Source organism: Mustela nivalis (genome assembly GCF_964662115.1).
Source record: "Mustela nivalis genome assembly, chromosome: 7".
Taxonomy (NCBI): Eukaryota; Metazoa; Chordata; class Mammalia; order Carnivora; family Mustelidae; genus Mustela; species Mustela nivalis.
The window spans coordinates 4,726,373-4,750,865 of NC_139026.1; the positions used below are offsets into that span (position 1 = coordinate 4,726,373).

At 54.0% G+C, this 24,493-nt stretch overlaps 2 protein-coding genes across 5 annotated transcripts in view; both read right to left on the bottom strand.

The window, feature by feature from the left end:
- Nucleotides 1-5,507, bottom strand: part of SAMM50 (SAMM50 sorting and assembly machinery component) — a 33,997-nt gene extending 28,490 nt beyond the window's left edge. For all 3 annotated transcript variants that reach the window (XR_014313760.1, XR_014313761.1, XM_082738692.1), the window contains exons 1-2: nt 5,318-5,507; nt 861-971 (exon numbers count right to left, since the gene is read on the bottom strand). Coding sequence is in view for 1 of the 3 variants with exons in the window: in XM_082738692.1 (XP_082594818.1) it covers nt 861-971; nt 5,318-5,338 (132 nt within the window). In the remaining 2 variants the exon portion in view is untranslated. The remainder of the gene's footprint in view (nt 1-860; nt 972-5,317) is intronic.
- A 2,344-nt stretch (nt 5,508-7,851) lies between these two features.
- On the bottom strand, nt 7,852-23,977 carry PNPLA3 (patatin like domain 3, 1-acylglycerol-3-phosphate O-acyltransferase). 2 transcript variants are annotated; one of them, XM_082739473.1, is made up of 9 exons: nt 23,599-23,977; nt 20,872-21,104; nt 19,876-19,941; nt 17,046-17,255; nt 16,176-16,236; nt 13,317-13,532; nt 12,461-12,593; nt 11,215-11,319; nt 7,852-10,267 (listed from the first exon to the last, which is right to left on the bottom strand). In XM_082739473.1, the coding sequence occupies exons 1-9, from the start codon at nt 23,783-23,785 to the stop codon at nt 10,177-10,179; spliced, it is 1,302 nt and encodes a 433-aa protein (XP_082595599.1). In that variant the 5' UTR covers nt 23,786-23,977; the 3' UTR covers nt 7,852-10,176. The 2 variants fall into 2 exon arrangements, with proteins under 2 accessions (XP_082595599.1, XP_082595600.1); XM_082739474.1 differs by lacking the exon at nt 23,599-23,977 and adding an exon at nt 21,341-21,458.
- Nucleotides 23,978-24,493: the final 516 nt, after the last annotated feature.

The following is a 24,493-nucleotide window of genomic DNA, read 5'->3' on the forward strand; positions in this document are numbered from 1 at the left end:
CGCGTATCAGTAAACACGATAAATGCTGGCTCAGAGTCTCTTACCTGTCATGAACCCTTACTTACTTAATTCATTCATTCAACAACGTACCGATCACCTAACACCCAGGCATCATTCTAAACACTGAGGACACAGCAGTGAACAGGATGTAAATTCCTGACTCAGTGGAGCTTAGTGGATAGTAATGAGTAACAGAGAAAAATAAAGCAGGGATAACAGGGAATATTAGGGAAATGCATATCTGAAAGTAATCAGAAGACTGCAGAAAACCTGAACTACCCAGTCCCTGAAAATGTGCTTACACTTCTTTCCGCTGGATTTAAATTTCAAAGGCAACAAAGTTTAGGAACAGTTTCGCTCTTTCTTCTGGACACAGTATACACTTAATTATAACTTGAGTATGTCCTTGAAATACTTCTTTTCTTATAACATAAATACAAAAATGCATTTGTTTAAACTTCCCATATAAATAGATGATTTCTGGGGCGCCTGGGTGGCTCAGTGGGGTTAAGCCTCTGCCTTTGGGTGAGGTCATGATCTCAGGGTCCTGGGATTGAGCCCCGCATCGGGCTCTCTGCTCAGCAGGAGGCCTGCTTCCCCCTCCTCCTCTGCCCACCTCTCTGCCTACTTGCCATCTCTCTCTCTCTGTCAAATAAATAAAATCTCAAAAAAATAAATAAATAAACAATTACTCTAAAACCAGAAGCTACTTTTTAAAGTCACCTTTCTAAAATGTAGTTGGATACCAAGTCTTCTTAAAATAAGGCAATGGGGCAGGTTAATCCTTCCGTCTCCCTGGGAGTCTGGGGAAGCGAATGGCTCCAGCAGGAACCGCATCAAGCCCTTTGGCAGAAACTCACATCTTTGTTTTCAAGAATCTCCTGTTTGGCTTCAGGTTCAACTTCAACAAACTCAGCTTCTTCTCCTAATGCGCCAAAATCAGGTCCATTAGGTGGAAGAGGCTCCAAACTCTGAAAGGGAGGGAGAAAACAGAGATTAAAAAACTTATGAAAAACAACCAAAAATCTTTGCATTTTGTCTTCAGATGGTGATCCAGGAAGCTCAGTGCCGTGTTTCCCTCTGTGGAGCGGAGGCTGGGAAGCAAGGGACAGACCTAATCACTGTTGATATACACGTCCTGAACTGGCTGTGAGCTCCCTGGTGTCCAGTGTATTATTAATAAATAAAATAAGGATGAAACATAACTGAAAGGGACAGGCACGAACCTATGTTGACTGTGTCACGAATGGAAGCCTCTGGGGCTATGGCTATTTGGGCCTGGACACCTAGGGCCCATCTGAAGAAAAAAAATAGTTACAAAATAAGGTGCCAAAAAGACATTTATCAAAGAGGTCAGCGGGGTGGCTCAGCTGATGAAGCATCTGACTCTTGATTTTGGCTCAGGTCATGATCTCAGGTCATGAGATTCAGCCCGGTGTTGGGCTCTGCTCTCAGCAGGGGGTCTGCTTGACATTCTCTCTCCCTCTCCCTCTGTCCCTCCCCGGCTCAGGCAGGCCCACACGTGTGGACACACTCTCCCCCCTCCAAATAAAAACATAAATCTTTTTTTTAAAAAAACATCGAAGAAAGGAAGAAAATTATTTTGTTTTAGAAAGTATCCTAATTTTTTTTTATCAAAATTGGATACATTTTAGAATAATGACACTGACAAGTCAAATTTCTAAACCATATTTCTCTGTACCCTGAAAGTCTCATTTACACATTAAAAGGAACTGCCTATGTTCATAAAATGTACCAGAGAGCTGTCACTTTCTACAACCTGGACTGACCTCTCCTCTCGAAAGCATCAAGGCAACTTCTGAATAAGGATTCCCCAAGCTGTGGCTGGTCTAGTACTTCCGGAAGACATGACAACGTGACAGGATTTATAACTACTCACATATATGATATTATATGTTACATACCTGCCTGCTTAAATACAGGGATTCCCAGACACTCCTGGAAATGGATTCAGAAGGTCTAGTGTGGCACCAGGCAAACACACAGTTATGCAAGTTTGGGGAAAACTGTCCTAACCAGCATCTGGCCACTTCCTTACTCCACCAATTCTTGGCCAGTAAGTGCTTTCAAGTGCGGCCGTTTGGCATCTGCAGTATGTGTGGCAGTGGAGACCCTGGGATACTACCCCTTTCCCCAGATACACTCGACAGACTCGTGATATTCCTCCATGTCCCGGTTGTCTGGGAAGGTAACGACCTGCCGTGTCCTCTTTCCCACTCCCACTCTAAAAGACTGCGATGGCCCTCGAGTGTGCCTAGAGGTACAGAATGCAACTAGATTCCTTAGTAGGGCACATGAGGAACCTCTCCCTAAGGCCCACACCTGCAACTCCAAGTTCAACCTCCAGCACTCCCCCGACCCTCATGCGCATGTTGGTGCAGACCTCTTCCTCTCCTCCCTGAAATGATCTGCCCGAAATGTCGTCTCTGTGAGCCATCCCTGCTTCTTCAGGCAGAAGCAGTCCCTGCTGCAGTGGCACATCTCTTGCCGCTGGCAGTTCACCCTGCCGCGTGCCCAGCGCTGGGCTGACAGCAGTGCGCGAGACAGACCAAGGCCTCGTGGTGGCTGAAGAGGAATATTTAGGTAAGTAAATAGGAAAAATAGTGCTGGGCAAAGAATATATCATTTGTTTCATATCATCTTTTCATTTCTGTGCTGTATTATTATAAAGCGGAATTGTTACTATAATCTCTCAAAATATTAACAAAAAAAAGTAACTTTTTATCTGCACCATTTCACAAATACGCTTCCTGTGTTTGAGTTTACACAGTGTAAAAAAAGGAGATTAAATTTGTGCTAATTCTGTATGCAGAGTGTCTACTACGGTTAGGAAGATATACCCATATTCATTCTACATGATCTGAATGTTTAGCAAATATGCTTTCTCTGGCCACAAGGTTTACATTCCACGACACAAAAAAACTTCCATTACAGTTCCTAAAATTTCAAAGCATGAAATAAGGCTCAGTAAAGATGTGCTATGCCCACCTGTATATTTTAGTCAGAAATTCAAACTTTAAGAGATGATGTCTTTATGATTCCACAGTTCCATCAAAGCTTAATGCCCTAAAATAACTGCCTTACTAATAGAGATGCATTCATTCCCCAAATATTAAGAACCTATCAAGTGGCAAGCACGTACAAGCTCCTCACCCTCATAAACTTACACTCCAGCGTCTGGAATATAACAGAGCAGGCACAGGTAAGTATTTGGTGAAATGAATTAAAATAAATATTTGGATTTAGCTCTCTGCTTTGAGCAGCTCAGCTTACCAGCTGGCAAGTTTTCTTTTCTTTTCTTTTTTTTTTTAAAGATTTTATTTATTTGAGATGTGAGACAGAGAGAATGTGTGTGTGTGCACAAGGCGGAAAGGAGCAGAAGAGGGAAAGGGAGTAGCAGACTCCCCACTGAGCAGGGAGCCTGACTAGGGCTCCATCCCAGGACCTGAGCTGAAGGCAGATGCTTCACTGACGGAGCCGCCCAGGCACCCCCAGCAAGTTTTCTTGAACGCCGTGTGCCAGGTACTGCGCAAGGCTGTGCTAACTGAAGGGACAGAACATGCAATCAATTTAGCGAGTTATAAACAGCATCTTTAAAGTGATAGAGGCTCAAGTCAAATAGGAAATTTAAGAAAGCATAACAGATATTCATGGTAAATGCTGTTTCACAAAATTTTTGTTTCCCATATGCGTTAGGGTACTAGATGGCAAACAAAATGTTTTCTGATTGTGAATCCTGACCAAAGCATTCAAGTGATGCTGGCCAGTGGGCTGTAAAGTTCAAATTAAAGAATATTGTTTTAAAGTATTTTATTTTTTATTTGACACAGAGAGACACAGCAAGAGAGGGAATACAAGCAGGGGGAGTGGGAGAAGGAGAAGCAGACTTCCTGCTAAGCGGGGAGCCTGAGGTGGGGCTTGATCCCAGTAATGACTGAGCCACCCAGGCGCCCTCACATTAAAGAATATTTTTTACCAACATATTTATCAAAGCAGCGATTTTAGCACCAAAAGAGCTCAATAACAATGAAGACTTTTGTTGTTTTTTTTCCTGTAACCCTATCAGCCGTGCCAGGCGCCTAGTAGACCACGGAAATAAATGAATGAATGCTTACTTTGTTGAAGATGTTACAAGGGAGGCAAACCAAGTAAGATCCAGCTCCTACTGTAACATCCAGAAACTTGGACCACAAGACAGCAAGAGAAAAATCTAAAAGGAGCTAAGACAGGCACCAGAGGAAAACACATCAAGGAAGTTATCAGCGTGTCCAGACGAGGGCAGATAAGGAGGAGGCTGATGGAGGAAGAGACCCGAACCGAGCTCTAAGAGATGGGACTATGGTCACGGCTGACGACGGGCCTGGGGGTGGGTGAGTGAGGAGCTGCTGGACAAGCCCAAGGACCGTGTCAGAAGAGCTGCTGTGTTTCATCTGAATGCATGATCTGTGAAGGGGAGTCAAGTCCGACCGCCCACACCAAGCTGCGGGGTCTGTGCTAAATTCTTTGGGAAGCGACGGGGAAAGTATGGAAAACTCCTGAGCAGGACAAGTGAAAACAGTCGGAAAAGTAATGCGGAGGCCTGGGACTCAGGAGGTCTGAGTTCTGGAACATTCCGAGGTTCTAACGAATGGGGCCTTGGACAAATATTCACACATATTCTCTGGCTCTCACTTAAGATTACCCGAGCAGTTTGGCAAGCAGTGGGGACGCCCCGAGCACCCAAGTACTTTCACCCACTGTCTTAACTCTGGCAACAAACTGGTTAAAGGCTTTTCCTGCCTCCACTTGAAAAGGGGGGACTACAGCAGGGACAGCTTCTGTCTCTGCACCATAAGCAGGAGAAATGACAGCTCCTAGGTGGGTCTGGGTCTTCAAAGGACACTGGGTGCTCTAGGGGTCCACCAGGACCCCAGCAGGAGCTGAGCGGGAGACTGCAGAAGGTGACCCCTAAGGAGAGAAGACGCCCGAAACGGCGGAGGGCAGAGAAGTCAACTCTCCAAGAGGAAAACTTGTTACTCCGCCCCGGGTCACCACGCAAAGTCCGCCAGTCCTTTCGGAGCCACCGCCTCGCCGAGTGACCTTGGGCAAGTCGCGCCCCTCCTCTGGGAACCCGTCTCCTGCTCCGAGGTCTGCGGGACCCGCTCGCAGCGTCTCTGCGGCCTCCACCACGAGGCGTCCAGGCCCCGCCGCCCTCGGCGCCCCCTTACCGAGGGAACCCCGGGCGCAGCCGCGAGAGCGTCTCCCCGCGGCGTTCGCCCCAGAGGTCACGCGGCCCGCGGGTCGCTGGGCCTCTTACCCGGGCGTGCACTGTCCCCATGGCTCCCTCTCCGGCCGCCGCCTCGTAGAGCTTCCCGGGGTGACCACCGCTCCGCTGCTGAGCGCAGAGGGCGGGCCCGCGGTGACGGAGCTGTCAATCAGCGTAACACCCACCAGACCCCGGACGCGGCGCACTGGGGGCAGCCATGATGCCCCGCCCCTTAGCTCACGATACGTCCTCTCATTGGTCGTTAAGGGCCTGTGACCCGGATGTTCACACGGGCCCGGGAAGCCCCGTTGCCTGGAGGCGACTGTAGCGCAGAACTTCCAGTAACGCCCGCACAGCTGCTGGCGCGGTGGGCGCGGGTCCCCGTGAGGACCCGCTGGGAGCCGGCGTCCGGTGTCGCCCGCGGGAGAGAGCCGACGGTTGGTGGGTTCGCCAAGGCTTCACCCGGGGCCCCCCCTGAACCCTCCTGGCGCCCCTGCCGGGCGGGCGCTGTGCGGGCCCCACGCCCCCGCGGAGCGTCCAGGCTCGCCTCCCCCGGCGTCAGGGGCAGCCCAGATCCGGGAGGGCACCTGCCACCCTCCTGCTGAGCGCCGGGTCGTCATAGTGGCGGAAGGCCCCGAGGGTGGTCCCCCTCGTTGGTGAAGGGAAGGCGAGGGTCATACTGCGTCACGGGACTGGAATAAGAGGGTGTGTGACAACGCCCGGCCCATCGCAGGGCCCTCGGTGAGCCGTGGGGAAATCAGTGGCATCTCCGCTGAGCTGCGGCCAGTGAGGACTAGCGAGGTGGTCCGAGGCATGGGCTGGGGGCGGGGGACAAGAGGCCACGGGGCTTCCTTTTGTTGGCGAGTACAGCAGTTGCTAAAGCATGGTGGTCTGCTGGAGATTTGACGCGATGGGGACAGAAGATATAGGTGTATCTGGATGACAGCCTTAGAGCACCGTATTCCTTTCTCCCCATCTGTGACCCTCCTCCTCCCCATCAGTGACCCTGCAGATTGTAACAAGGCCCCTGTGCCAAATACTTTGAAGTCTGTTGGGTACAAGGCACTGGTGACAAGGTGACAGAAGACATATCAGAAACACAGTCACGGCTTCATCCTCAGACACCATCTCTGACAGTCAAAATGCATAATAACATATTAAAGGCTCTGAGAAGGGGCGCCTGGGTGGCTCAGTGGGTTAAGCCTCTCCTTCCGGCGAGGTCATGATCTCAGGGTCCTGAGATCGAGCCCCATATTGGGCTCTCTGCTCAGCGGGGAGCCTGCTTCCCCCCTCCCTCTGCCTGCCTCTCTGCCTACTGTGATCTCTCTCTGCCAAATAAATAAAATCTTTTTTTAAAAAAATAAAGGTTCTGAGAAGTCCTGCAGCACTTATACCTCGCTTACTTTCTTGAACCCCTTATTTCCTAAACTGATTGGGTCATAAGAGACTTTGGATTTTGGCTTTTGAGGCTCTTTGGCCCTCAGTGGTGTTCACCAGTAATTCTGGGGCTCCTTTTCTGGGCAAAAGGTAGGGTTGTATTTCCCTCCCCCTATCCATGTGACTTGCTTTGGTCTGTGGGTTGTAGACAGAAGATATAGGTGTATCTGGATGACAGCCTTAGAGCACCGTATTCCTTTCTCCCCATCTATGACCCTCCTCCTCTCCATCAGTGACCCTCCAGATGGGGAGACAGTTTCAGGCTGGGCCAGCCAAGACTGATGAGCAAATAGCATGAGAAATAAATCTTCTGGGGGAGTCTTTGTTCAATGCAGCATAACCCAGCCTATCCTAACTGGTCAAATCACCCAGTAGACCTGCAAGGACGCCAGCTTTTTGAGAAAACTTGGCTTCCACCGTGTTGACCTGGCCCCATGAGTAGTAGAAACGCAGTTCAGTGACCACACTGGCTCCCTTGATAACATGAAATCTCAGGCTCAGAGGTCCTAAGGAAGGGACCCTGGGACTTCCCACAGATGCCCATTGAGGTCACTCACCTCTTAGTTTGGGACACCATGGGGTATGGGCTCCATGGAATGGGTGGGGGGACAAGAGGTTAGATTCCAAAGGCCTTAAGTGGAAGTGGACACAGCAGGAGAGGACCAGCTGGAGGGGGCAGGATCAGGCAAGAAGAAGAGACTCAGTGAATCTCTGGGTCCTGGCTCAGGTGACTTGGAAGTTGACAGATACAGGGCAGCTGGACACAGGAAGGATTATGCTGAGGTGCTGGGTTACGCCAAGGAGTAGCCTGGTGGAGGTGGCTGGGCGGGCTCGCCCCTTACCTGAGCCAGAGACTGGGGGTCCTCAGAGTGAACCACCCCCAGGAGCAGCTGTGAACTCCGAGTACAGGAGGCAAGGCTGAGCCTTGGGGACGAGCCCAGCACTCGGGACAGCCTGGTGTCCCAGAGGAAGGAGAGGGACTCTAGGGGAGGGGCTCCTGGTCCAGCGTCCAGGACAGAGCATGTCAAGGAGATCTCTTGGCTGGTGGGGTCCTAAATATGGGGGAGGTGGGCAACATTTGAAGGAACTTGTCTGTGAGGAAAGGAAAACCAAAGCAGGGCTCCCGAGAGGATGTAGAGATGATGGAAAACGGTTTCAAAGTCACATTTATTGTGAGTTATTTTCCAATGAAAGAAACGTTGACCACAGAAATTTGAAAACCACATACAAGCACAACCAATGGACTGCAGTTACGGACAATGGCCAATGACCACCACTGTCCGTCCTGGGGGATACGTTCCCTACCTTTCCTCTGTACACACATACACACCCACAATTTGTTTTGTTGTTTTTTTAAAAACAAAATGAGGCTCACGCTCTGCACCAAGTTTTGTTACCTGTTCACCAAATAAAGACCATTGCTCCCTGGTATTCGCTAGACCACACGGTCATCATCCCTGACTCTTCCTGTGGAGTGTACACCAGAGCGTAAGTGTGCCATATAAATAAGGAGGAGTTTTGCTTGATCAGGTTGAACTCAACCTTGATAAGGTTGAACTTTGCTTGAACTCAAAGAATGTTGTTCCGTGCTGATCAGAAACTTCAGCTGAGCGGGAGAGGTATGGGGCTAGGGGGCCAGTAAGGCACAGGTGGGGAGTGGAGACCTCTGTGTTAGCACACGTTTTTAAAACAATCATAAAACATGCTCACTTGTGAGGAGCTGGAACAGTTCAAAACATAGCAAGAAAAGCAGCTGCATGTGATCCTATCAGCTGTTAACACAATTCCTTCCTTAGAACAATCAGAGGAACTAGCCTATATATGAACCAAGCAGAAATACAACGGTTACTGAAAATACGGCTTAAGTGTGCTCCTGTCTGCCGCGGGGCCCTGCAGCGCTCCTAAAGAAAGACAGCTCATCGGGGAACCTGAGAACCAGGGGCTCGGGAGGACGTGTGACAGAGTGCTCTGAGGGGCCCGGTGGGTGTCAGGCCTGGCCTCCCCCCCCCACCCCGACCAGCACAGCAAGCAAGGGGCAGTGCTCTGTTCTGGGGGCTCCAAGCAGCTGGGAGAGCCTGCCTCTCGCCCCTCTTGCCTCCCTTCGGAGGGGAGCGCCATCAGAACGGGAGCCTCCGTACCCACGTCCCCAAGACACAATGACACAGCAAGGAGCCGCAAGGTGGGGATTCTGAGTGCTGGGCAGTGGCTCCGTACACCTACAAGGAGCCTGCCTCAAGGTGTCCACAGTCTCATGGCAGCTCAAGGGACAGGCTCGCATGAAGGCTGCCCCGAGAACCACATTCCTCTTTTCAAGATCTTGTCTTTGTAAGAAAGTGCTGTGTTGGAACCTTCTGGTTCTTCGACTCAGTACAGGTGAGAGATGTAGCCTGTTTTGCCAATGTTGAGGATTTCGAGCTTATTGCTGTTGTCTTTTGGTTATGCTCAAATGCATAAATCAGAAAAGCAGCACATTTCACCTGCAGTGACATTACTCTGTGCTTGCCAACGCATCCCACCTGGGGAGAACGTAGGTGCCCATCTCTTGCTTGTCTCCAAGGGGAGTATGGGCAGGGGCTATTAAGAAAAAAGGGGCACAGGCCACAAGCCCTTCTGTTGTGCTGGTAAAGGCCTGGGAGCCCAGGATGCCTATCTGTGCTGTGCACTGCATTTTTTTTTTTTTTTTTTTTTGGTAAGACTTAATAACACCTCCCTGATTCACATAACGCACAATGCAACAGATAATAAGACTCTCTGTAGTTTATACAAAACTCTATCAAATATTTAGGCTAGGTCAAAGAAGTGTTCCAAAATGTAAATAAGTGAGCATCTTTTACTGGCCCACCACGGTCAGTGCCCTCCCTGGGGAACGCTGCCTCCCCCTCCTGCCACACCGACCACTTCCTGTCTGGGGAAATGGGGTCACGTTATTTTTCCTTCTAAACCCCAAGACTGCACAAAGGGCAGCCCAACCCCCAGCCGTAAGTCCCCCCACCCAGCCCCACACAGCCCCAGCCCATCACAACACAGGATGCTCCAGAATGTTGCGGTGGGAAGGCTGCCCAGCGGTTGGAGGTGGCCCCTCCGCCATGGGCTCCCTGGTGTCATTTCCCAGCCAAGTGAGCTAACAGACTCAGATGCTTGAATAGCAGGCTTCCTTAAGCTCTAGACCAACACGTACACCAAAAGTAGCTTCCTAGCTTTTCCTAAAAACAGTAGTTTGCCTTTGGTTTCAATAAACCATAATTTCGGCACCAAGGCAGGACCCTGTGTGTCAAACCCGGGCGCATCCAAGCCAGTGTGGGCGTAGCTGCAGAAAGATCGGGAAGTGCCTGCGAAAGAGTGTCCTAGATTTGTCTCCTCGATGGACTCAGAAACGCATCTGCATGAGGAGAGCGAGCGGGAAAGGAGGAGTCCCTTGCAGCTCCAGCCCCCAAACACCAGGCCAGACAGGAGGACCAGTTTGCTCAGCGGCCTCAGCTCTGGCTCCTGCTGGACAGCAGGGACAGGAGCAGCGCCTTCACGTCCCTCAGGGAAAGCTGTTGGCCGTTTGCTTGTGTCCTCGATCTGAAACAGGTGAAGGATACTAACTCAGCCACTGTCCTGCTGCTCCGAGGTCTTCGGTCTCAGCAAGGATGCATGGCCACCACCAGCCCCTCCATGCATGCTTGGGTCACTACAGGGGGGTGGTGTCCAAAACCACAATGCTCTCCCATGCTGGGCTGATGTCACCATCCTGGGAATCTAAGCTGGTGGCCCTCCAGCCACTGGATCGCTCCCACTGGATGTCCGCAGGCACAATGGAACCCATCAACCGGCCCCACGTAGACCACCAACTCAGCCACCAGCCTGCAGCGCCATCCCCAGGCTGCCTTCTCCTGACCAGCAGCTCCACTCCCTCGGGGCGCAGGCAGACCCCAGGGTTTGCAACTGGTACCTCCTTCTGGCTCTAGAGCCTGCAAACGGCTCCATCCCACAGGTTCTAGTGAGACCAGGCCCTCCTCATCCCTTGCCTGAGCCAGTGCAGTGGCCCTCTAGCTCGTGAACCTGCCTCCCGATCGCCCGGCGATGAGAGCTCTTTCCCATGGCCACAAGAGTCATTGCCCACTGCAGACCAGACCCTTCCACTGCCCCAATTTGAACCCTTCTGTGTCTGCCAATAGCACTGAGCCCCCATCTCCTGAGTGCCCACCATGTGACCAGCACTGTGCCATCCCAAAGGCCACACAGAAACCCACCGAGGAGATGAAGATCACCCACATGGAACAGGTGAGACCGCCAAGGGCCATGATTTTCAAGATTAGACCCAACAACCCTTATGGCTGCAACAAAGCCCTTCTTCACTCTGAATCAGTTTTCTGAATTCAGAAGCAGCAGCATCCCAGGGGCTGTGTTAGCAATGAAGAATGCGGGGTTCCACCCCCCCAGGGCCCCCCAACACCATGATTCAGCAAGCTGAGGTCAGATGAGAATTTGCATAAATAGGCAATCCCCCGCCCCGCAACGCCGCGGACCTGGAGTGGGGGAAGAGCTGCGTCATCACGCGAGAGCACACATGACAGGTGAGCCACTGCAGCCACCGGATGTCTTCGGGCATGTCTGGAAGCCACATCACCAGTCTATAGGAGAGACACACACACACACACACACACACACGGACATGCATGAAAACAAGCCAAAACACACACTTACAACCAAAACCCAAAGGCAGGTACCCTAGAATAATGCCCTTTGTCCAGTGAAACTGCCAGACTCACATCTAACCCCAATCTGATCAGTCCCAGAAAGCAGATTAGGCACATGACATGAAAGGCAAACCTCCCTAAAAGCCCGAAAGTGAAGTCAGGTCACGTGGGGCTCCAGAAACTTCAAGGGATTATCCGTGGAAATAAAAGAGGAGGGCTTTCCAGGCTTCTCTGTGGCACGGTACCCCCTGAAGCTGACGCAGAGAATCTCATAGTCAAGGTGGCACCTCCCCAGCCCGCACAGCCCTGCGGCACTGGGCCACGCGCCAGCTCAGCGGACTCCCCACCCCCTGCCCCCACCCCTGCACAAATGGATCCATTGCTGAGCTCAGATGGGGCCTCACCCCTGGACAGGGGTGTCGGGGAACAAGCAGCTAATTCAGTAGGGTGGGGAGGGGGTCTGGTCAGGAGAACCGAGCTGCGTTCGGAAGGATGGTCTGGCCTCTACAAGATGGACCAAAAGCCATGTCCACTGACTCACTAAAAAGACCGTAAACACCAACATAAATCTAAAGAAAGCAGAGGTTGGGGGTGCCTGGGTGGCTCAGCTGGTTAAGAGACTGCCTTCAGCTCAGGTCATGATCCTGGAGTCCCCGGATCGAGTCCCACATCAGGTCCCTGCTCCGTAGGGAGTCTGCTTCTCGCTCTGACCCTGCCCCTTCTCATGCTCTCTCTCTCAAATAAATAAATAAAATCTTAAAAAAAAAAAAAAAAGCAAGCAAGCAAAGGTTAAACAAATACCCAGGATTCAAGTGTGTGCCTCCCAACGTTCCATGAATAAAATCCCGACACGGAAGTGTACACCTACTAAGAAGGGGCAAATGAGAGCCTGGAGAAAAGAGGCGGCCTGAGAGGGGTCACCGTGAGGCACCTTGTAGGGCACTCCTTGTGGACCGTGGGCTCCGTGGCCTTCTACACGGAGCCAGGCCACAGGTCAAGCGCCCTTACGTGGATTCTCTCCATCTCCATCCAACCCTGGGAGGAAAGAAAGCACAAAGCCACACAAAAGGCTCACCTCTGGGCCATGGCGATGGCAGACTCCATGGGGAACGTACAAGGCAGCATCACATACGACATGACCTTAACCGGTAGGAAATCGTAAATCCTGCTCACTTGTCCACGTTTCACTTTAATTGCATTATTCAGTGCTGAAAAATATAACGTGGAGGTGTGTCTCCCACCAGAGCAAAAACCAAACCACCTTCCCCAGGGGCTGCTTGGAATTTCCGCGAAATACACCAATCCGGGCATCCGAAGACTCAGAAGCACTCACCAATGAGATCAAATGAGTTGTTTTCCCAGAACAGCCCTCGGCTAGCCCACAGGACACCGGGTGCTCAGTGAACCACTCTCTTTTAAATAACTGTTTTTGGAGGGCTACACAAACTTCTCGAATATCCCCATCGATTTTTTAGTTTTTTCCTGAACCTTCCGCTGGACTTTGTTTCCTTCTGCCCAGAACCCTCCGCCAAGTGCTGGCTAGTGAATCAGCACAACAGACGCGCTAGAGCCCTGGGACCAGGGATGAGGTCCCCCGCGGCTCTGAATCTCTCCAAGTGCTCGATCTGAAAGCTGGTGTGCACACCTGTCCACGTAATAGCTGATCTGAAAGCTGGTGTGCACACCTGTCCACGTAATAGCTGATCACGTGACAACGTCTATCGCCACTCAATGGAGATTGTCTGGAGGTAGGGAGAAATCAGGGAAAGGGGACTCCTCAAGAAAGAAGGCTTTGCAACGGGTAAGCAGGAAGAGAGAGGGGTTCTGGAGGAAGGGCCCACCAGAAGGTTCTGGACTGAAGACCCCTTCAGTCTCTCTGTGTCACAGGAAACCACATCCTCAGCACCCCCCCACCCCTGCGCGGTCGGCACCTGCAGTGAGGCTGGGCGATAGGTTGTCCAGGATGCGCTCGTCCCAGGGCAGGATGCTGAGACGCAGGTGGTCCAGCAGCTCGTCTCCCTCGGGCTTCGTCCCCTCCGCAGACACCCTTGGGCCAGATTCCGGGTTCCTGTGTCCCCAGGGGAAGGTAAGGGACTTCGCCTCCTCCGAGGGTAAATCCAGGCCCGGATGGGGCTTGTTGCAGATGCCTACCGGGGACACGGGAAACCAGCCAGCAGGTGAACACAGGCAGCAGGGGACCCTACTCACACACGCACCCGCAGAATGACAGGGACACAGGCAGCCCCCGGGGGAGCCGCGGGCCTGCCATGGGAGAAATGAGGGCGGGTAGACAGGTTTTTGTAACCGAGAGGAACAAGCGTGGGGCTTTGAAGCCCGAGAGATGAGAGTTTGGTTGAGGCGCCATCCCTCACTAGCTGTGCGAGTTCCTCAGCCACAGGTGCATTTATGAAGGTGAAAGATAAGAATTACAACTAATTTATAATCACTGAATCACCGGTGAGGCTGTGTTTCAGGCCCCTGTTTAGGAACTTGGTAACAATTAGGACTGTTACTCCTGGTCTCTCTGCTCCTCCATTTCAGCTGAGAAATCAGCAGCACAGAGAGGTTAAGAGACTCACCCAAAGCCACACAGCCTGTGAGTGCAAGAGCAGCATTCAAACCCAGGTCTGACATTAAAGATGCCGCTCTTCCACTATGTGGCTTTGAAAGTGGCGCTGGGTGAGGAAGTCTGGGCAGGTCCCGCCCCCGGTGCTGGGACTCACTGGCTGATACCAGTGAGTGGTTCCCGCTCTCAGAGAACTGGCTCGCTGGGCTGGTCAAGGGAACAGGCTGTTCCAGGTGTCCACGCTGCCCCCCGGGTCCCCTCCTGCTCCCGACCTCTGGTTAGGAAGACCAGGAGCTGTTCCCAGATGCCTGTGCCTTATTCCTCAGGTTGATCTCCACACCACCCTCGTAACCGGGCCCTTGGCCAAGCCTCCGACTGCCTCCCTGGGTTCCTGGAGGGACCAGCATCCACACCGTGCCAGGGGCCTTCAAAGCCTCTGCTCCCATAGATCTTTCCCGCTTCCACCAGGCACCCTCCTCATCTGCCAGGACTGTACCCTCCCTCAGGAATGTTTCAAAGAATCTGTTCCCAGAATCTACTCACCTATATCTTTAGACTCCAACCCAACCCAGAGGCTGCCAAGGCCCATCTTCAGAACTACCAAGAATCCCCTGGGCATTTAATCCACGTTCCCCTGGCTACAGGCTAGACACAGAAGCCCAGGGAGGGAAGTGGTTTGCCCAAAGGCTTCTAGTTATGAAAGTCACTGTGTCACCTGAGTGTGTCCCTAAGGGCTCTGCAGCTGTCCCTGATTCCTAGATTCCTTCCAAATTCCATTGCATTCCCAGCCCAGACTGCTCTCCAGAACTTCAGGCCCTGCAGTTAGCTCCCTCCTGCACAGCTGCCCCCAGATGGCCCTGGGACTCTGCACCCCCACCCGACCCATGCACAGCATACCAGGCTTCCCCGAGAATGCTTTCCCTCCCCTTCCTGAGAGCCCTGAACCAGGGAGCAGGACACCCCTACCCCAGCTGCGAGAGCCAGAAGCCGCGACCTCATTCCTGAGTCTAGCCCTTCCAGAATCTCTGGTTGGTCATCCGCGAGGCCTGTTCCCTCGGGCCCCTTGCACCACCCTCACTGCCCTGGCCCTCGCTGACCCTTCAGCTGCCTCAAGAGTCCCCTGGAGACCAGCATCTCACCCTCTCCGCGGGCAGCCCAAGGCCTCGGCTGACCTCCCCCACTCCTGCTTCAGCGCCCCTCAGTGGCTCCCTACAGCTGCAGGATGCAAACCTCTACTGTGTCCACCGGGTCCAGGCCTGGCCCCTGCCCCCCGCCGCCCATCTTTCAGTGGCCCCTACCCCCGCCGCTCCAGTCACGTGGGCCTTCCTTCCCTCCTCCAACCTTGCTGCACGCTCTGCGGCCTGCCCACCCCTCACTCCCGGCCCCCACGCCCAGAACACTCCTGTTCATCCCAAGTTGCAACACAAATTCACATCCTCCTGGAGCCCTCCCCTCCCCCGGGGGGCCAGGCGGACCCCTCCCCTGTGATGCCACTGTCTCCTGTGGCTTCCTGTCAGCGCACTTGGCACACACTGTCCTTCCACTTGCTTCCTGGCCCACCTGGCCCACAGGCTAAGCTCCAGGAGGGACAGAAGCCACACCTGCCCCTTCCCGGTGGTACCCCAGCACCCAGCCACTGGCTTGGCACGCTGAAGAGGCCAATCCGCATTGTCCGTGTCGAGAAATACAGCGCGACCTTTTAACTGCCGCTCCTTGGTCTCCGCCAAAGACTCATACAGAGAAGCAACAGGGAAACCAACTCTTAGCCTTGCCCCCAATACATCTCAGACTGGCAAGAGCCCAGCTCCCTCAGGTAAGGAGAGCGGAGCTCAGGGGGCGTGGCCAGAGACCCACAGGACCTGATTTCTCCACCTGGGGCTAGGGCCAGGAACCCGCTTAGCTCCCTCCTTTGTTTATCTAAAGTTTCAACATAGTTTACGGGGCAAAGAAAAACCAACAGGACTGCCTTCACTGAGCAGACGGGGTGGGGTAAGGGCGGGGACACGGGGGGGGGGGGTCGTCCCCGGCTCCTCTCCGTCTCCCCATTTGTCTAATGGGGCCAACATCTCCTGGCTCCCGGGGCAAATGAGGGGACTGAGCAAGGTGTTGAGCGAGGACACGGGGCGCTGGCTTTCTACGGAACCCCAACCACGGGTGACCGACTGCCCGCGCAGAGCTGGTTCAAAGGCCCTGTCTGCTCTCACCTCGCCCGCAGCGTACATACCGTTCTCCTCCAAGAACCTGAAGGCGTCTAAGTAGCCGCGAAGGCATATCTCGCCAAGCACCTGGCAACGAATCAAGTAAGGTAAATGCAGTGCAGAGACCAAGGGCAGAGCCCTCCCCGCCCGGAGCTGCTCCCATGGCCCAGCGCGGCCACAGCAAGGCTGGACACAGGGCTCCGCACTCCTAGGGGACAGAAGTTCGCTTCCACACCGGACCAGGCTTGAAGGACGCCCTGTCCGCGGAGCCTTTGTTGAGAGGCACTGGTTTCTCTGGGCTCCCTTGGTCCCCGGATGAGCCTCCACCCTCCCAAATACGGGGTCCTGTTCGAGCTGTCACAGGACAATTAACAATGGCCTTCTCCACTCATCTGGATACAAACCCCACATGCAAAGCAATGCACAGCCTCCCCTCTCTCCTGGGGCACATGCTGTGGGGGTACAGCATCCATGCTGCCTTCTTTTTCCCCTGAGAACCATCAGTGTACATGGTCCACACATTTTCTTTATGTTAGGAAGAGAAGACCCCTGTGGTTCTTGACCACGCTTGCAAAGACGAATCATCAGGATAACAGAAAAAAAAAGAAAAAGAAAAGAAAATACCACTGCCCCCTGGGTGCACCCGGGGGGTGCATTTTGATTTGAAAAATCAAAGCCCCTGGACATGTGATCTGTGCTGCAGGGCTGTTTAAGTCTTCCCAGGAGACTCCAATGGGCAGAGTGGGGCAGCCCTGAGCTGCCCGAAACCCTTCCCTGACTTTCTATTTGATGAGGGAGACCTGTTTCTGTTTGCAGAAAGAACAAATGGGAGGTCTCCTGGCAAGCAGGGAGGCAAAAAGGAGCTGTACCCCCAGAACACACAGCCCCCAACTCACCTTGAGGTCTGCAGGGAACAGGGTTCGAATCAGGAGGTAGACATTTTCAGAGCAGAGCCGCAGACTGAGCTTGGTCATGTCCACGTGAAGAAAGTTTGTGGACTTGACTTTAGGGCAGATGTCATACTCCCCATAGAAGGGGGACACAGTGATGGTCGTTTTGGCATCAAAGAAGGGGACATTGTCGCTTAGTCCTCCATCCATGTATCGCTTTAATGGGGAGGAGAAAAGGACGTACTGTCAGAAGCTCTGGGCTGATGTCTTCTGGGTTTTTTCAGATTATGGGTAGAGGCTTCTCAGAGCCACAGGCTGATGTTGTGGGAAGACAAGGTTCCAGCACTACACTTTCAACAAAGCCTTACTGAGCACTTCTGTGCTAGGCCAGGCTCTTGGCTAGCACTCGAACGTGCTCTGTACTGTTGTATAGTTTGTGCACTGCACAAAAAGTACTGAGCAAAGAGGCAGACAGAAGCTGGAGCCCAGCCTATATTGTGCTGGCCAAGTCTAAAGCCTATAGGCATCTATAGGCAGGTACCTATAGATGTGCCCGTGTAATTTGCACAAAAGGGGTTCTGTGTGCCCTGCTGTCAGGGTACGATAGAGACCCTGCCTTCCAAGAGACAGAAGGTCTCTTCTGTGTTCAATTCCAGACCCCCTCCTTTGCTGATTGGAAAATCAGAACCAGCGTCTTGAAGAGCTTTGGAGACTCAAATGGCAGCGAACCTGGGTCCAGGGCAGCCTTCAGAAACCCCCTCTGAACCCACAACCTAGCTGTGAGCAACAGCTTTCCTGCATCCATCCCCTCTGACAACCTTTGAATGGCACAGGCAGGCTTGGGTACAATATGGACAAAGTTTGCATCGCTCAAAGCAGTGTCCAGAATGATACCCAAATTCCCAAATCCCAGCCATCCCAGCCCCGCTGTCGATACCCACAGAGAAAGTCCTGCAAATATCACAGCCCGTCCTCCCCAAGACCTACAACCAGTCCAGAGAGGAACCACCCGTGCTCAGCCATGCCTGAGCCAATCCAGAGAGTCTTGCCTTGAGTCCAAAAGATGATCACGCGTGTATATGCAGTATTTTCAAAATCATAGCCACACAATTCCCATGGAAGATGTAGGGAAGCCTCAGAAACCTCATGGCAGAAGGGGACATGGACTGGAACGTCTGGAACCTTAGGGAACACTAGGGAGGAAGCAGGCTGACCGTTTCTCACGCAAAGAGTAGTCTCAAGTCCAATGCGCCTTGTCACGTAGACTTTTCCTATTCATTCCAGATTTTCCTATCGTAACCCTCTGAGTTGGCTGGGTGGAATCACAAGAAGGAGGTGTTCTGATTCTCTGTGGGTTTCACTGGAGGGTACTGAATGTGTGACCCCCCCCCCGACTTCTAGGGGGACTGAGGCAGCCTGGGCCAGATGGGCAAGGCGGGGACATCTCCCCTGGTGGTGAAACAGCCCCCACTTCCTGCAAGCTCCCCTGGGCCAGGCTCTGTGCCGAGCAGCTCAGGGCCCTCGCTCATGCGAGCCTTACAACACCTCGACCACACTGCACTATGAGGAGCCCTCGTCCTGCAAACTCATCTCAGAAAGGTTCAGAGATGCATTCCAGGGGCACCTGGATGACTCAGTGGGTTAAGCCTCTGCCTTTGGCTCAGGTCATGATCTCAGGGTCCTGGGATCGAGCCCTGCATTGGGCTCTCTGCTCAGCAGGGAGCCTGCTTTCTCCTCTCTCTCTGCCTGCCTCCCTGCCTACTTGTGATCTCTGTCAAATAAATAAATACAATCTTTAAAAAAAAGAAAGAGAAAGAAACGCATCCCAAGTGGGGGCTAACAGCTAACATGTGCCGGAGAGGGATTCAGTCTGGGTGTGTCTGCCAGGCAGAGGCCGTGGGCTTCTGGGTGGACCCCTGTGCAGCTCCAGGCTTGTTTTTGCATCCAGAAGCAGGGACCATGTGTCTGTTATGGGGCAGGGAAGCTTGGGAAGGCGCAAGGGAAGCTCGGTGTGACAAGCCTCTGCCTTTGCTCTCCAGTGTGAGGACACCACTGCCCTGGGACATTGAGATGTGTCTGCTCTTGCAAGACAGGATGTCTTAGCTTGGCACCACAGATGTTTAGGAACAGGTCATTTTTGGGGGGAGTGGGTCAGCCTACACACTGCGGGATGTCAGCCGCACCCCGGGCCTCGAGCACTCCCTCACTGTGGCAACCCAGACTGTCTCCAGACATTGTCCTGGGGTCAGGTCGGGGGTGGGGGGAGGGAGCAGAATCACCCGGGGTGGTCACCATGGCCCTAAAAGGAGGCTGCCAGTGGCCTGGCATTGCCTGGCATCTGGTCTAGCGCCTTCAGAAACACAGCATACCCTGTGTCTCTCCAATCCTGCCAGGGCTCAGCCATCGGTCACAACATATATTTGTGGGATGGAACCAAATCTAAGCCCTGTCAGCAGCTTCTGCCCAAAAGCCCTTTGCCCTAAAAGGGCAAAGGCAGAGCCAGAGCAGGCCGCAGACTCTGGAGTGCTAAGAATAAAGCTCTCCCGCAAGCAAGGAATGGACACGGAAGCACTTTGGAGTTTAACCACACCAGCGGGGACCTATCTGGGGCGCTCAGCTGAAGATAAGAGAAACCGCTTACCTTTCAGATAGCGAGATAATTAATTCTACCTGAAAGTTGATGTACTGCCCAGGTAACCTAGAAGGGGGCCAGCTGGGGAACCTCGGTCTGAGAGGCCAAGAGGCAACGGCTCTGCATTTGGGGACAGGCCCCAGGGTGCCTGTGGCTGGGGCCCTGCAGGCAGGAGCTGGGCAGACAATTTAAAAGCAGACTCACCACGCCTCTGAAGGAAGGAGGGATTATGCCACAGAAGAAAGGGATGAAGCTGGAACAGAGCAAGGCCTGCAAAGACAAAAAAAGAAGTGAAACCCCAGACTCGAAGAGCCTGCCTTCTGATCCCCTGGGGGCCCGTGTCAGCCTTCTTCAGATGAACAGAGCAACAGGCCAGAGATGCTCTTTGCAAAGGGGGGGCTTTAATAAACGAGCTGAACGAACAACAAACCAACCTACACACTTGTATTTCAGGGCCCAAGTAGAAGCTCCTAATGACGCTGGGACATCAGCTCCCTGTCCCTCTCCCCATGAGAGCTGCACTGGGCCTTCACAGAGTCCCAGACTGACTAGGAAGACAGCAGGCCAGGGCTTCGCAAACGCAGATCATTGCCCGGACAGCTGGTCAACCACAGAGTCCATGGCTCACCCAGGATTCTGGTGCAGCAGGCTGGAGGGGCCTGAGAGCCTGGAAGCTTATGAAGCTTCAGAAGCTTCCAGATATTGCTAATGCTGCGGATCCCAGCGGGTGGCAGGGGGGCAGGAAGCAAGACCAGCCCTCTGCAAAAAAACCTGCTCCTATGGGAATGGACCAGTGCTGCCTATCCAGAAAAAACTTTTAGAAACAAGGTTAAATGGAGGTTTTCGTGGCTGCTGGGATGCTACAGATGCTATATGTGCCAGGAGTATACGTGGTGGGAGGTGGGACACCTGTGCGACTGGGTCTCTGGAGAAGGGATCACAAGCCAAGTCTTGAAAAATGGGGAGGTCGTGTTTGAATCTGAAACCAACTAGGAGTGTTCTGGGATGTATGCGCGCTAGAGACCACTGACGGCCGGAGGCACGCAGAGTGGTGCAGGAAACCAACCAGCCTCCTGGGCAGCCAGGGCCTTTTGCATCTTAAGAAACGGGGCAGGTGGCCTCTGGCAGCCTTTTCTGTGTTGCTTCCAAAGGGAAAGAGCTTTTCTTACTTGACAAGGCCCAAATAAGCAAACTGCTTACATCCACAACTTCCTCTTTGGACTGAAAATCAGACACGAGCACATTTTCCCCATCGGACACCCTGGTGAGCGAAATGCACATTTTGCCAGAGATGAGCCTGTGGATGTCGTCTGGGAGGTATGTCTCAAGATCATTTCGGAGGCGCCTGCCCAAGTTGAAGGCGGGGTGGAAGATGCCCATCTTCCGACTCCTGGCACTTCGGGCGATGTCCATGAGGCTCTCCGTGATGATGTCTGGGGGGCAGGAGACAAACACACAAAGGACTGTGCCACCCCGGCGATGGCAGTGCTTTGTGACAAGACCCGAACCCCAGGTGGCAAGGAAGCGGCCAGCCTGCTTCCAGGCCCACGCTGATAAAGCAGCCACGTGCGGTCATGGGCCCCTTCCAACGTGGCCATTCCCATCTGAGGTGCGTATATGGCACGTCGGAATTCAAAGGCTTCATACAAAAAATAAATAAATAAAATACCTCTTTAATCGTGTTTTGTGTTGATCAGGTGCGCAAATGATAATATTCCGGCTGCATTTGGATCAATGAAATTAATTCCCCTTCTGTCTTTCACTTTTTTTCAGTGTGGCTGCTGGGAAATATTAAATGACACACACGGCTACCCTGTATCTCTCCTGAACAACACTGCCCTAGGTCCCGCCACAGGAACGAGCCTCCCGAGGCCCAGAGGCACTCTCTCCTCTGCTCCATCCCCCAAAGCCCAGCATCAGAGCTTTAGCACAAAGGACCAAACTCTGCAGGAAGCAGAGAGTCAGTGCAGGCTGGGGCCCAAGGGCAAGTCCATCTCTTACTGGCCACGTGACCTTGGAAAGTCACTTCACTGACCCACACCATCTCAGACTGTGCATTTTTAATGCACACAAGGGATTAGATAAGCTACCATCTGTAATATCCTCAAGCCAGAGAAGGTTCCTCATGAAGAACTAGACTTACCCTTAAGCCTCTGACACCAGAATTACCACTGTCTCACGGGCACAGGCCACATTCATGCCCCGTCAAGCCTCACCCCTGGGTCTGGACACCCTCCGGCTGATCCGCACTGCCCTGACATACAAGGCCCCCAGTCTCAGCCCAAGACCGAGCCTGTCGGAGATCAAGAGATGCAGAAGGACACACATAAGCCTGTCCATCCTGGCAGACCTCTGACCTCAGCTCGCCTCTCCCTACACATGTGGCCCCTCTGAGCCCAGGCAAAGCTGACACGTTCTGCCGGGCTCTCCCACCAAGTACTTGGCTTGGAAGGACTTGCAGGAATTCTTTCCAAGTTGTGGCCCGAGGAAATGCCCCTCAGTGGTCCCCAAATGAGACAGGAATTTAAAGCAGGGCTAATGGAATGGGAGGAGCAGCTCCTGCCAAAACCTCTAGACCCCACCTTCCAAGGACCTGGTGGTCCCCAAGCCTCCCCCTGTCCCACAGGGTACAGACCCTGGCTGCACCTGTCCTCTGCCAGTTAGGAACCCCCTCTGTCCTGGAGTCAGTACAGGTTACCTTGACATACAAGAGCTGTCTTTTATCGCCGCCAAAGCCCAGAGTGTGCGGACTGGCCATGTGGCCGCTCTAATCCTCCCTGAGGCCACACTCCTGCCCTTTGCTCCCCTCCCATCAATGGAAAAGCCAGCCAGGGCCTCTCTCCCAATCCCCACCTCCCAGTCAGCCCAGGGTCTGCTCACGGAGCCTATCCAATGGCAGGGCTGACCTTACTGGCAGGGACTCCTGGCCACGCAGGAACAAAGTCACTCCCTGTCGGCCAAGTCCAATGCCACAGTCCCCAGGGAAGAGCAAAGAGTAGATGGCTAAGGAAGCTGAAAGGGGACAGAGGAGGGGCACTCTGTTCCCGTCTAGGGGTTTGTGGGGGCAACAGCTCCAGCTGCCACTTGTCCCAGTTCCTGTCCCGGCACCTCAGAACCCCAGGCCACACCCTAGTTTGGCCCAGCTGGGCACAAGCCCACATCTTGCCCTCCCACCACCAGCGACACACACAGATGTTTAATTAGCACGAGATTCAAATGCAGCGGACCTCGTTTCCAGGGCACTGACCTGGAGGGGAAGGATGGTATGGGGGATGTTCAGGGATCCACCCCAGCCCGTAGGAAAGGTCTAGTACCACCTCCAAGCCCCCCACCCCACAGCATCCCCCAACCTCCCCCATGACCCTTCCACTCCAAACCAGTAAACCTGCCCAGGAGGACTCCGAAGTGTTTCCCTCCTGAAACGCTATCCAGCACACCCCACCCTACCCCCAGCAGGGGCCAGGCTTGTCTCCAGTCCCTGTAGTCTCCAGAGGGAAGACGGCGCCTGCCCAGGGACACAGCCAAATGTCCCCCTCTGGGTCCAACCCAGAACAAAACGTCCAGGGACCGCAGGGACCAGCTCCACCCTTACCTCCTCCCCACCCGCCCCCATCCTGCCCCCTCCTCCGTGATGCTCCGTTTGAGCTCACTCTCAGTTCCGGGGCGAGGGGCTTCCTGTAAGCCCTGGCGCCACAGTAGGGCAGATACGCTTAGGGTTCCCACGCCCAGAAGAGCCAAGGCCAGGCGCACCCCCCTCCCGGGCCGGCCCCAGAGAAACCCCCACCCGGCGCCGAGCAAGAGGACCCGCGGAGGTAGCATCGGTCTGGGGATGGGCGCCCCCCCACCCCAGGACGAACCGCGCGGTGTCCGTATCCCGTCCCAGCTCCACCCGGCGGAGCCCCGGCGGCGGCCCCCGGACGTACGTACCCAGCGAGATCCCGGAGAGCAAAGCGACTCCGTGCAGCGCCCCGGCCGAGGCGCCGAACACCATGCGCGCGTTCTGGACGAGGTGCGGAGCGCGCTCGCTCAGGCAGCGGGTCGCCCCGATGTGGTAGAAGCCCAGGAAGCCGCATCCCGAGAAGGACAGGCTCCATCCGCGCTCGGGGTCGTACATAGCGGCGGCACGGCGGGGGTCTCAGGTTCGGAGCCCGCAGTGGGAGTCGAACGCGCTCCCGCGCTCGAGCAGGTGGAGGGGTCCCGCGTCGGGATCGGGGTCTGGGGACCGCCCCGCACTGCTCCGTGCCCGAGCGCGCTCTCCGCCCGGCCACGGCGCCGCCGCTCAGACAGTCCTTGCGTGACGTCAGCCGGCAGCCCCGCCCCTCGGGCCTGCCGCCGAGCCTCCGGGCGCCCAGTGGGGGCGGAGAGGGGTGGCAGGGCGCTCACTCACCCCACCTCTGTCGCCGCTCGGGTGCTGGGAGGAGTCTGGGGCCGTGGCAGAGGGAGAAGAGGGCCTCAACTCCAGATGGGGGTCGGAGAGCAGTTGTGCGTCCCCCAATGGCAATGGGTGTCCTGAAGACCGAGGGCTCCCTTTCCGTTTCTTGCCATCCCTTGAATCAGGGAGAAAGTGAAGGTGGCCCTCTTAGGTCCTTAACATCCTTGGACACTATCCTTTCCCTTTTCATTCGGGGACAGCAAACCTTAAGCAGGCACCAGCATCTAAATAGAATTGAACGGCTTTGGTTGATTTTCCTGCAGTTTTTACTAAGATAGTTTCAATTTGTGGCAAGTGGTAAAGAGAGTGACATGAGGTTTCCATTTCAAAGTTTCACTTACAAGTAAAAATTGGGAATTAGGGGTGTGTGGCAGGGGGCGGTGCAGGAAC

Excerpts from the sequence above, each read along its gene's own strand:
- PNPLA3 (XM_082739473.1), bottom strand. The coding sequence starts at position 23,785 with ATGTACGACCCCGAGCGCGGATGGAGCCTGTCCTTCTCGGGATGCGGC. Across the intron at positions 13,533-16,175 it reads CAGGTTCTTGGAGGAGAACG|GCATCTGCAACAAGCCCCAT; the intron begins GTATGTACGCTG and ends TGTCCCCGGTAG. Across the intron at positions 12,594-13,316 it reads ATCGCCCAGCCTCACTGCAG|CACTGAATAATGCAATTAAA; the intron begins GTGCCGACCGCG and ends TATATTTTTCAG.